Source organism: Malus sylvestris, chromosome 3, assembly GCF_916048215.2.
Source record: "Malus sylvestris chromosome 3, drMalSylv7.2, whole genome shotgun sequence".
In the NCBI taxonomy this organism is placed as follows: domain Eukaryota; kingdom Viridiplantae; phylum Streptophyta; class Magnoliopsida; order Rosales; family Rosaceae; genus Malus; species Malus sylvestris.
In genome coordinates this window covers 1,293,599-1,310,908 of record NC_062262.1, presented here as the reverse complement: position 1 = coordinate 1,310,908, position 17,310 = coordinate 1,293,599, and the positions used below count along the sequence as shown (strand labels likewise).

At 35.1% G+C, this 17,310-nt stretch overlaps 2 protein-coding genes and 1 pseudogene across 2 annotated transcripts; 2 read left to right on the top strand and 1 right to left on the bottom strand.

The window, feature by feature from the left end:
- The first annotated feature begins 6 nt into the window (after positions 1-6).
- Positions 7-3,272, top strand: LOC126616092 (protein NRT1/ PTR FAMILY 7.1-like). Its single transcript, XM_050284090.1, has 5 exons — positions 7-373; positions 494-629; positions 759-976; positions 1,369-1,928; positions 2,146-3,272. The coding sequence occupies exons 2-5, from the start codon at positions 494-496 to the stop codon at positions 3,095-3,097; spliced, it is 1,866 nt and encodes a 621-aa protein (XP_050140047.1). The 5' UTR covers positions 7-373; the 3' UTR covers positions 3,098-3,272.
- A 3,745-nt stretch (positions 3,273-7,017) lies between these two features.
- Positions 7,018-10,541, bottom strand: LOC126615381 (AP2/ERF and B3 domain-containing transcription factor At1g50680-like; annotated as a pseudogene).
- A 2,627-nt stretch (positions 10,542-13,168) lies between these two features.
- LOC126616093 (protein NRT1/ PTR FAMILY 7.1-like) lies at positions 13,169-16,872 on the top strand. The gene is made up of 6 exons (XM_050284091.1): positions 13,169-13,227; positions 13,613-13,675; positions 14,142-14,289; positions 14,381-14,598; positions 14,882-15,441; positions 15,782-16,872. The coding sequence occupies exons 2-6, from the start codon at positions 13,625-13,627 to the stop codon at positions 16,635-16,637; spliced, it is 1,833 nt and encodes a 610-aa protein (XP_050140048.1). The 5' UTR covers positions 13,169-13,227; positions 13,613-13,624; the 3' UTR covers positions 16,638-16,872.
- Positions 16,873-17,310: the final 438 nt, after the last annotated feature.

Genomic DNA, 17,310 nt, shown 5'->3' with positions numbered 1-17,310 from the left:
TTCGATTTGATCAAGAACTCTCTCTTTGGCTCTCTTGCGATATATGTATTTTCTGTTATATACAGTCTCTCTAAATATAATCTGCATTAGGGTTTCAGAATTATGAGTTTTCGAGGTTCTTCGAGTAGTTCAGATTGAGATTTTGGGTTGAAAGAGGGGACTAATTAGCTAAAGGGCCATTGTTTTAGAGTGAAATTTTCTTGTTCAATTTCCCACCATAAATGACAAAAGGGTTTTTCGTGTTTTCTAGTTTTCCGGCAAATTATTTGAATTGGCCTACTACATTGCCGTTTGTAATTACCGACCCAAGCTCTTCCCCATCACCGGAGTCCGGCTCAACAATTTCAAGGGCAGTGATCAAGTTCCGTAAAAGGTTGGTATATCCTCCATATTTCAGCTAGCTTCATGTATAATATATTTTGTAATGTAACTTCAAAGTTAATTTGTTACTGGTAGCACATATTTTACTTAGTATCCCCTGCAAAACTGGCAGATGATAAGCACGGCCACGAATCGAGACATAGAAGTAGCAGAAGTTGTGGATACAAACATCCATGAGGTAACTCAGGAATCCAAACCGAGTGTCGAAAAGAGTAGAGGAGGATGGAAGCTTGCACTTGTCTTGCTAGGTACCCATCATCGATGCTATTCACTTAATTTTCCTAGCATATATATATCTTGTAAATTAAGATTTTGATGTATTTCTTCAAATAGTATTATCAAGAATAAATATACATGTTATATCTTATTCTGTGCAGCGAATCAAGGCCTAGCAACACTAGCTTTCTTTGGTGTAGGAGTGAATTTGGTTTTGTTTCTGATCAGAGTTCTTGATCAACAAAGTGCCACTGCGGCAAACAACGTCAGCATATGGACTGGAACTGTTTATTTGTTCTCTCTTCTTGGAGCATTCCTCAGTGACTCCTATTGGGGTCGTTACTTAACATGCGCCATCTTTCAAGTCATCCTTGTGCTGGTATATGCTTTTTAGATTTTAGGGTTTAAATAAGATTCTTTTTAGATTTTAACCTAGATGGTTTTATAAATATAGTTTAAGTCCCTATTACTAAAACTTCTCATAGTTAAGTATTTATAGCACATTATTATTTATAACTTACCATCCGAAATTGTCTACCCGTCCATAATTAATGTAGTACAACCTAATTAATATTTGATTGTTACAATTAAATGCTAAGGACTAAAGTTAGTTTTTAATCTTATACACACTTTTATTCTAAAAGTAATCTTCTTCAAAGATTGAAATAGAATTTTCTATAATATATACTTACTTTTTGAGATTTCCAAGTGAATTTTTTGTATTGTTCTTGAAACTTACATGTATAACAAAACTTAATGTTCCTTAATCAGGGCTTGGGGCTATTATCCTTGACGTCTTGGCTCTGGCTGATCCATCCGCATGGTTGTGGCGGTGTAGGCAATTACTGCCAACCAACATCCAAAGTTGGTGTTGTTCTCTTTTACCTATCAATATATCTAATAGCACTTGGATACGGTGGCCACCAACCAACTATTGCAACATTTGGAGCAGACCAATTCGACGAGAAAGATCCCAAACAACAATCTTCGAAAGCAGCTTTCTTTGCTTACTTCTACTTCGCACTCAACGTTGGATGTCTTTTCTCAAACACCATCTTGGTTTACTATGAGGATAAAGGTTTATGGACTATGGGGTTTCTGGTGTCATTAGGATCTGCTATTTTAGGCCTAGTGTCATATTTGGCAGCATCACCTAGGTATCGGTACATAAAAGCATGTGGCAACCCGTTGCCACGCGTGGCTCAGGTATTTGTGGCTGCTTTTAGAAAATTGAGAGTTGCTCCAGCCAGCCCGGATAATCTGTATGAGCTCGAAGGAACAAAATCTGCAATCAAAGGCAGTAGAAAAATTCTCCACAGTAATGAGATTATGTAAGTAATATTGCACTTTAATTATATATATATATATATATATATATGAGTTAATTTTATTAGCTCTCAAAAAAGGTCATCATGCACTTTTATCTTTTTTATTTTATAATGCGAGAAGTGCAAGATGACATTTTAAGAGTGCAAATAGCAGCTTTCATTTAATAGTTTCATTAGTTTCCTAATATTTCAAGTTTTTTTTGTTACTTAATTTGGTCAGGTTTTTGGACAAGGCAGCGACAATAACAGAGAAGGATCAAACTGCGGCCGAAAAGAATCCATGGAGGCTGTGCACTGTAACTCAAGTTGAGGAAGCAAAATGCGTACTAAAAATGCTACCCGTTTGGCTTTGCACCATAATTTACTCAGTGGTGTTCACACAAATGGCTTCACTTTTTGTGGAGCAAGGTGATGTGATGGAATCCCACATCGGAAAATTTCACCTTCCAGCCGCCAGCATGTCTGCATTTGACATATGCAGTGTTCTTATCTGCACTGGACTATATCGCCAGTGCCTTGTGCCTTTAGCCGGACGGTTAAGTGGGAACCCAAAAGGCTTATCCGAGCTTCAAAGAATGGGAGTAGGGCTCATTATTGGATTGTTGGCAATGGTTGCGGCCGGTGCCACAGAAATTGCTAGGCTCAGAGGTGTGATACCTGGTGAGAAGATAAGCTCACTAAGCATATTTTGGCAAATCCCACAATATGTTCTTGTTGGTGCTTCAGAAGTTTTTATGTATGTGGGACAACTTGAGTTCTTCAATGGACAAGCGCCGGATGGGATTAAAAGCTTTGGAAGTTCACTATGCATGGCGTCAATATCTCTCGGAAACTATGTGAGCAGCTTACTGGTTAACATGGTAACACATTTTACAGCTAAAGGTGGAGACCCTGGTTGGATCCCAAATAATCTGAATGAAGGTCACATGGACAGATTCTACTTCCTCATTGCAATTCTAGCAGCTTTGGATTTTGTGGTTTATTTGTTTTGTGCTAAGTGGTACAAGGGCATCAACCTCCAAGGCTCTGAGCAGGAAATTGAGATCATGGAAAATCAGAAGGGCAATGGTCTCCAAGGTTATGAGCAGGAAACTCAGATAACGGAAACTCAACATGAAAGTTCATCAATTCATGGAAAACCACAAGATGAGTCAGTGCTCAACAAAGTTTAGACTAAGTTTAATTTCCTAATTTTGTGTTCTTTTATAGGTAGTCTTTCTCTTGTTTTGTGTTTGAATGTGAGCTTAAGTTTTAGAATAAAGATATTGCAGGAGTAGAGAATGACTTCTCCTTTCTTGTACCTTAAACCCTACCAAATTTCAACACTAGAGTAACAGATTTGGGAAATTAGTCGTTGATCTAGAAACAATATGATCTAGTCATGTTTCATATTATGCTTTTTAAATAAAGTGTTTCGAAAACAAATTGGCACGAAGGGTCTGTGGCTTTAGTATTTAGAACGTTTATTCTGCATTCAAGGCTCCCTATTTGAATTTCCCTTCTCGCTTGTCCGATACTAGAATGGTTAGAGCCCAACTCAAATAAATGGCAATGAGATTGATCCCCACTACCCAAGGGCCGAACAAATCATTTTCTTGTGGGCTTTGAAAACTTGCTTGGGAGAACTTGGAAGTTGGGATGATCTCATTGACGTGTGTATTGGATGCCTTTGTATGATAAATGAACATAATGCAGAAGTAGAAAGCAACAACGTGAAAAATGTTGGCAAAATGGAAAACGAATCTGTGGGAAGGTCGGTGTCCCCAAAGCATATATGCATAGTTGAGCACAGTGTGTCCCACTTTGTGGAATTTTGTTTCATCACCTTTCATAAATCATGTCGATCTATCACATGAAAACTGTTTGTTAGTCAACTTTTGGAATTTGTGAGGTTAATTTTTCACATCTTGTGTGCTCACAATACATATATATTATTAAAAATGAAGACAGATCTATGACACCACTTTTTTTACATATTTTTTTAGCAGAAATACACTACAAAGTGGATTCGAGAAAAACGTGCATCAAAAGTTGTACCTTTAACATGGCATGATTCTCCTCCGATGGCAGTTCGTGCTACTCTGTTTTCTGACTATGTTGGCTTGCCTGGTTACCGCTTCTCAAATTAATGTGCATGTCGGCATCCAGGTTTGTCTCACTTTCCTTTGTTTTTCTCCTATCTTTATGGTGTTGTTTGACTTGTTTTGCAGGTTTAGACCTTCATGTTTGGTTCTAGAGGGGTTAGGTTTCATGTCCCCCGCTCTTTTCTTTGTATCATTCTCATTTTTTGTTTCTAGAAGGGTAAGGTTTATGTCCCCCCTTCTTTCTAGTGTATTCCTTTTTGTTGTCTCTGTTTTTTTTTTTTGAGGGGTAAGGTTTATGTCCCCCCCCCCCCCCCCGACTAGGTGTAACTTGTTTTTTCGTTATCAATAAAATTACCCTCGTACCGTTGAGGTTTTCCAAAAAAAAAAAAGAAAAAAAAAAGAGTGATAGAGAGCGATAAAAATGATTCTAACTAATTACATATTACACAGTAACCCCAAATGCGCAACCACATAATTAATAATATTTACAACATATATATTTTCACTATTTTAATAAGCATATAATAATGATTAGCATATAAAATGGCACAAAAGAATTATCCATTTGTGCAAAAGATTTTTTATTTTATTTTAACAAACGATATTATCATATGAAAGAGGAGGGGTGGGCGCCTCACAAAGGGCTAGCAATAATTTGATTCAAATTCGTCTTTGGCGAGAATCAAACCTAAGAACTCGCACTTATAAGTGACAAGTGAAAAAGAATATCATTAGATTATAGTACTAATCGACTTGTGCAAATGAAACTTAGATAGAAAAAATGATACTTGTACAAAAATTTATGTGTCTTTTTATATATTATACAAGCGATACTAGGACATAGAGAATTCGAACGTAATGTAACATCCCACATCGTCTAGGGGAGTGGATCTTGTAAGCCTTGTATGTATATTCTCATCTCTACCTAGCATAAGGCCTTTTGGGAGCTCACTGGCTTCGGGTTCCATCGGAACTCCGAAGTTAAGCGAGTTCGCGCGAGAGCAATCCCAGGATGGGTAACCCACTGGGAAGTTCTTATGTGAGTTCCCAGAAACAAAACCGTGAGGGCGTGGTCGGGGCCCAAAACGGACAATATCGTGCTATGGTGGAATCGGGCCCATGATGTGATGGGGGCCCAGGCCGGGATGTGACACGTAAGACCTCAAGAAAAGAGTTAAACATTCTTAACTATATATAAACTATAAGCTCCGGGGGAGTTCAAAAATTTGGAGACGCATATGAACTAGAACATAATATTATTTAGATTGAAATTACTAACTCAGCCTCGAAACGTTTCTATATTGTGTAGATTTTGATTTAGTTGTAAATTTTGATTCTAGTTATCCTTGAAAAGTGAATAATATTAGGGGGGCCCTAATCTCCTAAAGCCACTCATAAAGGAATGGGCGTAGTCTATTTGCTCTTTCATAACAAAGCCGTTATTCCCGGTTGGCATAGAAGTCCCGCACGCAAGAAATTTAATCTGCTCTCCTCTGGTTACCTAGCTATGGGCAATATCTTGGTGATTATTTCGCTTTTACTATCTTTCTCATCACGTGATTAGATTCTCTTCTAGCTATGATTGTTTCCAATTTGCTAGAAGTAACTCACCTTGTACATTTGATATACGAGTATAGAAAGTAATTAAGTTTTGGTTAATGCTAGGAAGACTAATTTGTAGACAAAATTTTGTAAACTACATGACATGGAAGTTGAGTATTAGATTATTACTTAAGCGTTGATAAACGTGCTCATTTCTCTATTGGTGACACATAACTTAATTTACAAATTTAGTCTACAATAATCTCCATAGCATTACCCTTAAGTTTTAGATTTAAAAGCTTATTGCAAACTTTATTATTATTTTGGGTGGGTGGGTGGGTGGGTGGGGTGGGGTTGGGGGGGGGGGGGGGGGGGAGTTACAATGGGCGCCAAAACCACACTCACCCTTTATATTTGAGACAACTCAGAGATGGTGATATAATCATCCCCATTCTAAAATCGAAGACAAACAAGAAAACAAGGTCGAGTGATGCATGTAAAAAGGAGTGACAGGGAAGAAGGTGGATGGCTACCACTTGTATATTATGAGTGCATGCATCATGAATAATATATGGATATCGTTTGCTGATAGGATAGGTTGAGCAAGACACTTTCTCTCATGCATGAATGTTTGATTTGATAAGTCATTCACATACACAGTGTTATATGGACCTATCCTTATCAGTTTTCTTTTTTCCTTTAACACCTGAAAACAGCTATTTCTTATATTAATCTTCATTTCTACATGCATATTCCCATATTATACATGAGACATTTTGAACATGAACTCAAATAATTAAAAACCTGATGATAAAAACGTATAAATACTATGTGGATGAAGTGATTTCGAATCTAGGGGTTTAGAGACACTGTGAAGTTGTTTATCTAAAAACTATTAGAATTTTGTTTTTCTCTTTTAAACTATTAGAATTCATGTATGCCAAACTGTGAAAAAAACGTCATTTCAAATGAGTACACACTCCATAGAAAGTATATCATGAAAAAACCGCTAAGTTAAAATAGATAATTGAATCGAAATAAAATGTCGTCAAATAGTCTGATACAAATCAAAGAAATTATTAGATCATATATTTAGTGCATGAAAATTAATAGTTTATGTAAGAAAAGTAAATTTTAAGTTGTAGAGCCATTCCCACGTCAGAACTAATACTAACATAAGGAGTGAAACATATAAATAAAAAAAAGAAAAAGGTGAGAGTAATATATTACCAAGAAATGCCTACTTGCTTACACCTATTATGTAGAGTCTAGACAGCTAGACTTTCATAATGATATCATATAGCAACGATGAAATTTTAATTTGATCGATCATGAAGCAAATTACATTCCACATTGGTGAGTTGACAGCCTAAAATGATGAAAAGTAAGATTCAAGTAATAAAGGATATACAGTTTGGAGGCAAAAAAAAATCCTAATAAAATGATTAACATCTTCTCCTAGACATCTAATTAATATTCACACCAAAGAGCCTAAATCCTTTTTCCTCGGCTATGGATGCCTTGTAATCTTCACTATATTTACATTCACCTGTTTGAAACTTGTAGCTGCTACATTCCCCCAAATTTAGTTCCAATTGTACCTGCAAATCCTCACACTCATTGGCCTCCTCAACCAAACATTATCTGTTGATTTCACCTTCACTAGCTATCCATTACCTCAATTAACCAAAATGTAGTACTTTCTCTATCTTCCTCTCTTATTACTTGATCATCACTCTCACATGCATAAAATGTGATCACATCATTTGCCTTCAAATTGTTTTCCTTTACAAACCTATTCCAACCCCTTGTGAATGCAAAGCTTTGGCTACTCCTCCAATAGCAGTACCTAAACTTCCAAACCCTCATGAGCTTGTCATAGAAAACTAGCTCAATGTCCTCAGTCCCATTTACTTCCACATTCTCACAAATACATGGGAAATACTCGACGGCATATTTCTTCGGAATCACAAGCCTGTTGAGCTTACTCACATCACTTGGAGTCAGTTCTTTTTGGAAGAGTTGCCTACACAATACTTGTCCATCACCGTGCACTCTTATTGGGTTATTGGTGCCCTTGCCCATTTCCTCAATTTGAGATTGTATTTGTGACCTTACAAAAGCATCAAATTTGGATAGATAGGAACCATTCCTAATCATTTTCATTATTGCATCTGTTGAGTAATGGTTTTGGAAATGAAGCTCTTGAACGGTGAAGCTGTTCCATGGAAAATTTATATGCAAATCTTTACCATTTCGAAGCTTGACTGCCACGCTATCATAAGCCATGGCAGATTCCTTCTCAGATTTGAAGGTGCCAAGCCAAAATCTTTGGTGGTTTGCATATATTTGTGCACCCCAGTGACCATTTTGTTGTGGCACAACCCCTTTGAATTTTGCAAATGACACACCATTGTCGTGTCTTGCACGCTTATTTGGATGAAGTAAGGAAAAGCCGTTTCGTTTGAATCTGAAGTTTCCAAAGCCAGATTTCTTTGGGCACTTGAGATCATGATGATTGATGCATCTTCTCCCATTATGAATACTCTCAAGGGAAAAGATAAACACAATATTGACATGGATGTGAAGACTAATTGATCAAGATTAAACAATCGCAAAGTGATCATGGGCATTCAAGAAAAGCATGATGAGAAAAAGATTTAGCGTTGACATGATTAACTTTGGGAGAGTTTTTGAGGGAGAGAATCTGAAATTAGAGATTTGCATATGCTGCTGTTGCATGAACATGGTTTGTATTTGAAAGGCTGAGGGTTCAAAATATTAAACTGAATTGGGTAAGTAACAACCAAATTAAGCACGCTATTCTAGAAAAGGTAACCAAATTAGCGAGTGAAAAATTAGGTCTTCAATTTAGGAAACTTAATTAGGTGTCACTGACTCAAACTAAATAACCCATTTTGTTTCTTATGGGGGTTGAATCGAACATATGGGATAGCTGGCTAACACCAGAGATATGATGTAAGTTAAAACATTCATCTATTAGTCTTGACTAGAAGTTTCCAAATATAAAATAAATGATCGGATAAAAATGATAAATTCTTTTTTTAAAAGAGGACAATTGGTGGCAAGCCACGATTATCTACCATTTCTGAGCCCGGAGAGGCTATGGGGAATTTCACCCTGCGTGTAGCTACAGTCAATCAGACTCACCAGCTTGGAGCATCTAACTCGAGACCTCCCCATATTTTGTGCTAATTATAGAAGAAAACTTGTGGATGTCATGTGTCAGATGCTGTTCATATGTATAGCTGGGTTACATAAGAAAACAGAAGTGAAAAATCACGTTTGGAGATTGCTAACAGAAGATGTTTGTTTCACTTTCGTTGACAAGGGATCCCAAGCATCTGCATTTAGTTAACAAGAGTGTTCGATTTTAGTTGAGTAAATTTGTAATATAAAAATAAGACACGTTACAGTGATAACTTTCATCCTCCACAAAGGTATATCCTTAAAAGTTAAAATTAGGGATTATATAGCTTCTGAAATTCCGCTCACGTAACTACCTTTATGAGGAGCTCAATACACAGACAAGATTTATATAAGCAAAACACATTAACTGGCAAATCTATTAAACAACAATTAAATTGTCGAAGTGTCTAAATTGTTCTTTCCATTCCCTAGTTAATCAGCTGGGGTTTGCTTGGAAGATGTTTTAGGGAATGGACAAAATAAGACGGAATTTAATACGCAGGAAACAACTGTGCCCATTGATCAATAATACAATAATTAAAAAATTAATGTACGTGGTGGATTACCCTCGTGGTTAGGACATTCCTGTTTATGGCGTCCCGAAAATAATAGTGACTGTAGATTAATAATACAAGAATAAAGTTAGAGTAGTGCTACACTTAACATCTACTTGTACCATCATTTGTATCATCTCTCTAATAGAGATAGGGTCCGCCAACGTATGTGAATCTCATCTCTATTAGAGAAATGATATAACTAAATGATAAGAATAACATTCTTGATAAAGTTAAGGGAGTTTTAACGAAAAGCCCACGGTACTGTTCACTTTATCGAAAAACCATATTTTTACACTAAAAAGTCAAACCTGGTACTATTCACTTTACCCTTTATTTTGTCCTTATCATTAAAACTCAAAGTTTTCAAGCCCTTTTCATTAGTTTTCCATAAAGTTAACTTCTTTTTTCCTTATTATTAAAAATTTAATATGTAGAAAAAATATTACTTGCGCCATGTAAGTAAGTACAACATTGATAAAAGTTTTGGAGCTTTATACGGATTAATTAGTTACGTAATAATGGAAGTAAGCATCATAGATGACGCTTTACCATAGTGGCAGAAAGGGATTCGTTCCCCACCGATCCCTTCCCTTTCTAACATTTAACAATGATCCCCTCACTTTCTAATATTTACTAATTTAACTTACTAACGCTATCATTTGTCCAAAAAAAAAAAATAGAAGCAAGCATCTTACGGTGCAAAAATTCATATAAATCAGTACTCTACTCTTTTGTTACAGACTTATAGTCTCTCTCCCACGGCATCATCAGCAATCTTTAGGCCTTTCAATTTCTCTCAACACCTCACTTAATTGCTTTCTCATGGGATTTTTTGTGTGGCTCTGTAAACTGTAAGCTGTTTCTCAGTTCACGGTTGATCAGGAGATCGATCGGAGACCTCATCGAACTCATAGTCCTTTACTTTTTTGTATTCTTTGTAAATCTTATACGGTTAACCCTAAACCTAAAACAAGTCCTATATGGATTATTCTGTATCTTTAGTCTTTATAAATACCAACGCGAAGAGAGTTTATACAATTTCATAAGTTATATTTTCAGAGCTAATGGAGTGTATACCATTAGCTAGGTCGAGGGGATCATTAACAGAATAATTAAAGGCATTGTTAATCAAATTTAATCCAACTTTCCCCCCATAATGACAAAGGGGTTTAACAGATTGTTTACCTTTCCGACTAAACGTACCGATACGTGCTCCTCACCATCGCTGGAGTCTGGTACAGTTCCAGAAGCAGTTACCTTCTCATAACCAAGTTCCGTACTTCACAAGAAACCTTTAATTTTTAATTGACGAAATATTATCAAGGGGTATTTGAACATTAGTCCTTGCAAAAGATTAAAATTAAAAAAAAACCTGGTGCTAGATTAAATATTCAATTTAATCCCTTGAATGTACTTTTATCAAAATTTACATTCAATTTTTGTTATTTAATGTTTATTTTTATTTAATCTCTCCATATTAAATTTTAATTTTATTAATATGCTCATATTTAGTTTTTTTAATTAGAAATGAATGTAAATGAGAAAATATTAAAAGAAATTTATGATACAAAAATATATAAATACATAAGTGTACAGAAATGATTGTGCCAAAATATATAAAATTGACTTTTTTGTACTGAAATATTTGTACCGACATGATTGTACCGAAATATATTATAATGAACCTAAATGTATGTACCGAAATGTATTATATTGAATTAATGTACCTAAATGTTAATACTGAAATGTATGTACCAAAATGTACGTACCTAAATGTCAATACCAAAAATATATGTACCTAAATATTAGTACCAAAATGTATGTACCTAAATGTATTTACCGAAATATAATAATTGAATTAATGTACCTAAAAGTCAATACTCAAATATGTGTACCAAAGTGTATGTAACGAAATACATTATAATGACCAAAATGCATTATATTGAATCAATGTAACTACATGTTTGTACCAATGGATATACCAAAATATTCAAATGTATTAATGTACCTAAATGAAGAACATACAAAATTGTTATCGGAATATATATTATAAAAAAAATTAGTTGCCTAAATGTAGACATTAAAATATATTATGATGAATGAAATAAAAATTAAATTTAAATGTAACTAATACATTAAAATAAAAATAAAAAGATAAAATAAAACATCAAAATACAACTAATAAATGATATGATTAAATGTGCTAGGGACTAAAATTGGATTTTAATCTTACATATGGTTATAATCTAAAACTCATCTTTTTTAAGGATTAAAATGAAGTTTTCTATATTATCAACATGCAGAACATATAGAAAAACAGGAATATTTGTATCTTCGACAACAATATTTTCTCCCCAACAGTAGTTTTTGAGCTGATGACTTATTTTTGTTATATGTGAGGGTAATGCTAGATAGACCAATTTTTTAGACTAAATTTGTAAACCATATGATGTGACATCAATAAAAAATAAATATATTTATCAACACTAATGATCCAATCATAAACAGCCACGTAATATGATTCAAAATATAATTTAAATAGATGATCTTCCTGACATTATCCTTACCCTATATGCAAGCTCTAGCTATCAAGAAAAACACTTTTTTCTTGCATGTCAAATAATTTTAGAATTGTTACCCAAAAAAAAAAAAGAAATTAGAACAAGGACGGTTGCTTTTTTCCTTTGGGGTTTTTGAACTTTAATCCTTCAAGAAAATTAAAATTTAATAAAAATCTGGTGTTAGATTGGATATTGATTTTAGTCCCTTAATGTGTACTTAATTCAAATTTATATTATATTTTTGTTTTAATATTTAATACATATCTTATTTAATGTCATTACATTAAATTTTAAATTTATTATTATACGCATTTTAATTCATTAATTTTATTTAACTTCCTCTAATTAGTGTACCTAAACATCCGTATCATAATATATTTTACTAATTTAGTGTACCGAAATGTCCGTACCTAAATATATTGTAGTAAATTAGTGGCACATAAGAAAATATGCAAAAATACAAGTGTACCGAAAATTCCGTACCTAACTATATGATACTAAACTAGTGTACCGAAATGTTGATACCTAAATATATTATACTAAACTAGTGTACCTAAATGTCCGTACCTAAACATATTATATTAACCCAGTGTACCGAAATGTTGATACCTAAATATATTGTAATGAATTAATGGCACATAAGAAAATATGCAAAAACATAAGTGTACCGAAAAATCGCTACGAAAATATTTTCCTGTATAAGATACTCACCATAATGAGAATTAAAATTTATAATATTTTCATATTATGAACACCATAAAATTATAAATAAAAAAGACAGACATTGAATACATATGCTGGCATTTAATAGAGTCTAGTAACTAAAATCAATTTTTAACCTTGTATAAGACATTTTTCTAAACTTCATCTTATTTAGGGATTAAAATTTAGTTTTCTATTTTCCTTTTTCTTTTGGAAATTTACTGTTTAACACTGCTCATTATGCTTAGTGATGAATATTATCTTAACTTGAAAATATAACATTAAATATAAATTCAAAAGTGAAATTAGGGAGAGACTATCATCCATTTTATCAAAAGGTCCTTTTCACGTGGGAATCAAATAGCATTCATGGAAGAAACGACCTAGTTTGTGGCACAGATTCATCTAAGCTGACCTCTCCATTCCACCAATATTTTTCTTTTCAATTTTTTTTGTAAAATTTGTTTGATAATAACAAGTATAAAGTAAGTTTGAAAATGGCTACCTAATTAATTTCCCCCATTACTGTTCCTTTCTCTATTTCTGCAGCTATATATATCGAACTCTTTCGACGAACTCTTCTCATAATTTCTTCTTGGTTACAACTAGCTACTTCTTTTCTCCAACTCCATTAATTAACTTTGAAGTAAGTTCTTGCAAGAGTTTATTCTTTCCTTGCAAGTTAAATATATATAGATATATAGTAAAAAATTAGATACAAAATTTATGTATATACACTCTATATATAGATATATGTAAAAAATTAGTCTAACTCTTCGCTCTCCAGCTACAATCAAATGTTTCAATAGTTTCACCACGTTAATTAGTTTATTTTTCCTCGATCGTTCTAGCTATACCGTTTTCCACTTTCATTTCATTTGTCCTGCACCAGTAAATAGAGTATGTTTAAAACATGAGAAGACTGAGTACTTTTCATACATATGATATGATACATATTTATACATATGTACACTATAGTTGGTCATTGTTAATTCTTCATGATCTCATATATATTCATTACTGTTTTGCAGAATAAGCCTTCAATGGCCACTGTGGATTCAATCAACTTCACTAATAATGAGGCTGCGCTAAAGGTTAGTAGTCTACTGTATCAAGAGGAAAATAATATTGTTTAAAAAATAAGTGGCACTAATTATCAAGAGGAATTAATCAATGGGACCAGAAAATATAAATAGTCTGTATAGCTTAGTCCAAACTTTACATGCCCCACTTCTAAGTTCTAATCAATTGGCCACTAATTACTGAGTAGAGGGTTTCCTACATGCTCTTGATGGTGTAGCAAAGACTTACATGATGGGTACACTGCCACTGTGGCTTCCTATTCCAATGATTGAACGACATGTGTAAGTTCTTTTTTCTTCACATGGTTTGTATCATTGGCACGAGACGCCACAATAGCAGTGTATTGTTATGTAGGTTGCTCTCGATGGTGCAGGGCTTACAATTGTTGTCCTTTTTATTTTATATCTTTTACTGGCATCAGTTTCTCATAATTTTTTCAACTTGTGACTTCTTTTTCATCCCTTAAAAAACTAGCAGCAGGTGAGAGAAAACAATAGAGGGACTGGAGTACCAGAAGCTGTGAAAATAAACTTCAATGAAATTGAACATGTGGCAACTTCCAAAAGTAAGGCATCCCTTATAAGAAAGAGCACAGGAGGGTGGAAATTTGCAAGCCTCTTACTAGGTTTGAAGATAATCGATCACTTTTTATTTCCATTAACACATATATAGAGTTAATAATCAAATCTGTTTCTTATTGGTCTTATTTTGTGCAGCGAATCAAGCCCTAGCAACACTAGCTTTTTTTGGTGTTGGAGTGAACTTGGTTTTGTTTTTAACCAGAGTTCTTGATCAGGAGAATGCCGATGCAGCCAACAGTGTTAGCAAGTGGACTGGAACTGTTTATTTGTGCTCCCTAGTAGGTGCCTTTCTCAGTGACTCCTATTGGGGTCGTTACTTAACATGCACCATCTTCCAGCTCATCTTTGTACTGGTAATGATAATTTTCTTTTATTCTCGAGTATAGTAGTGCGGTTGTGTGCACTTTTTGATACTCCGACCCTTATAAGTTATAATAAGGTTGATATTGTCAATACCTTGACCCTTATAGTTGTATATATGGTTGCTAATAATATATGTCATCAATAAACATTACTGCACCTGAAAATTGCAGTAAACCTTAACTAAGAAGGTTCTATGTGTGCGTGTGTTTTTTTTTTCATAATTTATAAACATGTGGTTAAGCTGAATGAAATTTTATGTGACTAAAATATCAGGGCTTGGCCTTATTATCTTTGTCATCTTGGCTCTTCTTGTTCCATCCTTCTGGTTGCGGCGATGGAGAAACCATGTGCATGCCAGAATCCTCAGTCGGCGTCGCGATATTTTACTTGTCCATATACTTGGTTGCATTTGGATATGGTGGGTACCAACCTACTATAGCAACCTTTGGATCAGACCAGTTTGATGAGGCAAATCCTAAAGAGAGAGCTTCAAAAGCAGTTTTCTTTTGCTATTTTTACTTTGCACTCAATGTTGGGTCTCTTTTCTCAAACACCATATTGGTCTATTATGAGGATACTGGCAAATGGACTCTAGGGTTTGTGGTGTCACTGGGATCTGCTGTCATAGCCCTACTGTCCTTTTTGTTAGGTACACCAAGGTATAGGTACATAATACCATGTGGCAACCCTTTGCCGCGTATCGCTCAGGTATTCGTTGCTGCAGCTCGAAAATGGAATATTGTTCCAGCTAACTCAGGTGACCTGTATGAGGTGGAAGGACCAGAATCTGCAATCAAAGGGAGTCGAAAGATTTATCACAGTGATGAAATTGAGTAAGTATCAAACCTTTATCTCTACAAATTATATATATAAACTTCTAATAAAAACCATAACTGGGGAGACGCTACACAAATAATTAAGGGGCACCAACCCATTTTTCATATGCAGCATATTGTCGATTTAGTGTGCCCCCAGTTCTCTTTTGATTAAAATTTGTAACAATTTATATTTGGGAACTTTAACAAAAAGCCTCCGATACTGTTAACTTTAACGAAAAACCATATTTTTACACTAAATTTATATTTGTGCATATTTCCCTAATAATATATACATATAGTCCACAAGTAGAGCTATGGGCAATTGGTGATTTAGAGAACTGAATGATATTGTCAGGTTTTTGGACAAGGCAGCAACAATAACAGAAGATGATCTTTCTGGCCCCAAGAATCCATGGAGGCTTTGTACTGTGACTCAAGTTGAAGAAGCCAAATGCGTACTTAAAATGTTACCCATTTGGCTTTGCACTATAATCTACTCGGTGGTCTTCACACAAATGGCCTCCCTCTTTGTAGAGCAAGGGGACGTGATGAAATCCAACTTTGGAGATTTTCACCTCCCCGCCGCTAGCATGTCTGCTTTTGACATATGTAGTGTTCTCATTTGCACCGGAATTTATCGCCAACTTCTAGTGCCGCTTGCTGGAAAAATAAGTGGAAACCCAAAAGGTTTATCTGAGCTAAAAAGAATGGGGATAGGTCTAATTATTGGAATGTTATCGATGATTGCAGCCGGTGTCACAGAGATTGCAAGGCTCAAACATGTGCAGCCTCATGAGAAGATAAGCACTCTGAGCATATTTTGGCAAATTCCACAGTACGTTCTTGTTGGTGCTTCAGAAGTTTTTATGTATGTTGGTCAACTGGAGTTCTTCAATGGTCAAGCCCCAGATGGGATAAAAAGCTTTGGAAGTTCACTGTGCATGGCTTCAATATCTCTTGGGAATTATGTGAGTAGCATGCTGGTTTACATGGTGATGGGGATCACAGCTAAAGGCAAAAGCCCTGGTTGGATCCCAGATGATCTGAATACAGGTCGCATGGACAGGTTTTACTTCCTAATTGCTGCCCTAACGGCTTTTGATTTTGTAATTTATGTGTTTTGTGCTAAGTGGTACAAAGGCATTGAGGTCACTAAAAAGGAAATTCAGATCATGGAAAATCAAGAAGATGTGGGGATCGGAAGAGTTTAGACCTTAATGAGCAAGCCGATGAGATGAATTTGGCATAAGTTCTTAGAATAAGCTTATATATAGCAGAAGATCAGAAAGCATGACCTCTGTTAGCCTCCAATAGATTCGGAATGAGGGATGATGGCTTTCCCAACTTGGTTTTAATCTTGTTTAATTAAGTTGGCAGTTTTGGTTTGCAATATTGTAAGTTTGGAATATATATTTTGGAATAAACTGTCATGTAAATGCTTTTGAATTTCGACTCTTGAATGATTGCAGCTTTGGATCCTCTTCCTCTTGTAGCATATGGAAAATGATTGACCATTGATCCATAAAAATTATTCTTCATAACGAAAAATTCTTAGGTGTTCATGAGTCATGACTAGTCGCATACAAAGATTGTCATACAATTATAAACATCGGTGACATATATTTTTTCCTTTGGTTGGGTTTTATTTGTTTAAAATATTGCTTTTAGGTGTTAAATGGTGTGCCCAAGGGGCCCACCCCTGATTTTGGTCCCCCGACTCTCCCCTCTCTTTGCAAGCCACATGGCATCCATCTCCTTCACTTTCCTCCCTTCCTCTCTCTCACCTCCCCCGAGCTCTCTCTCTCTCGCAGACCCCTCATTCTCACTCTTCTCTCTTCCCCGAGGACCAACCCATAGACGCACCCACACACCCATACTTGCAAA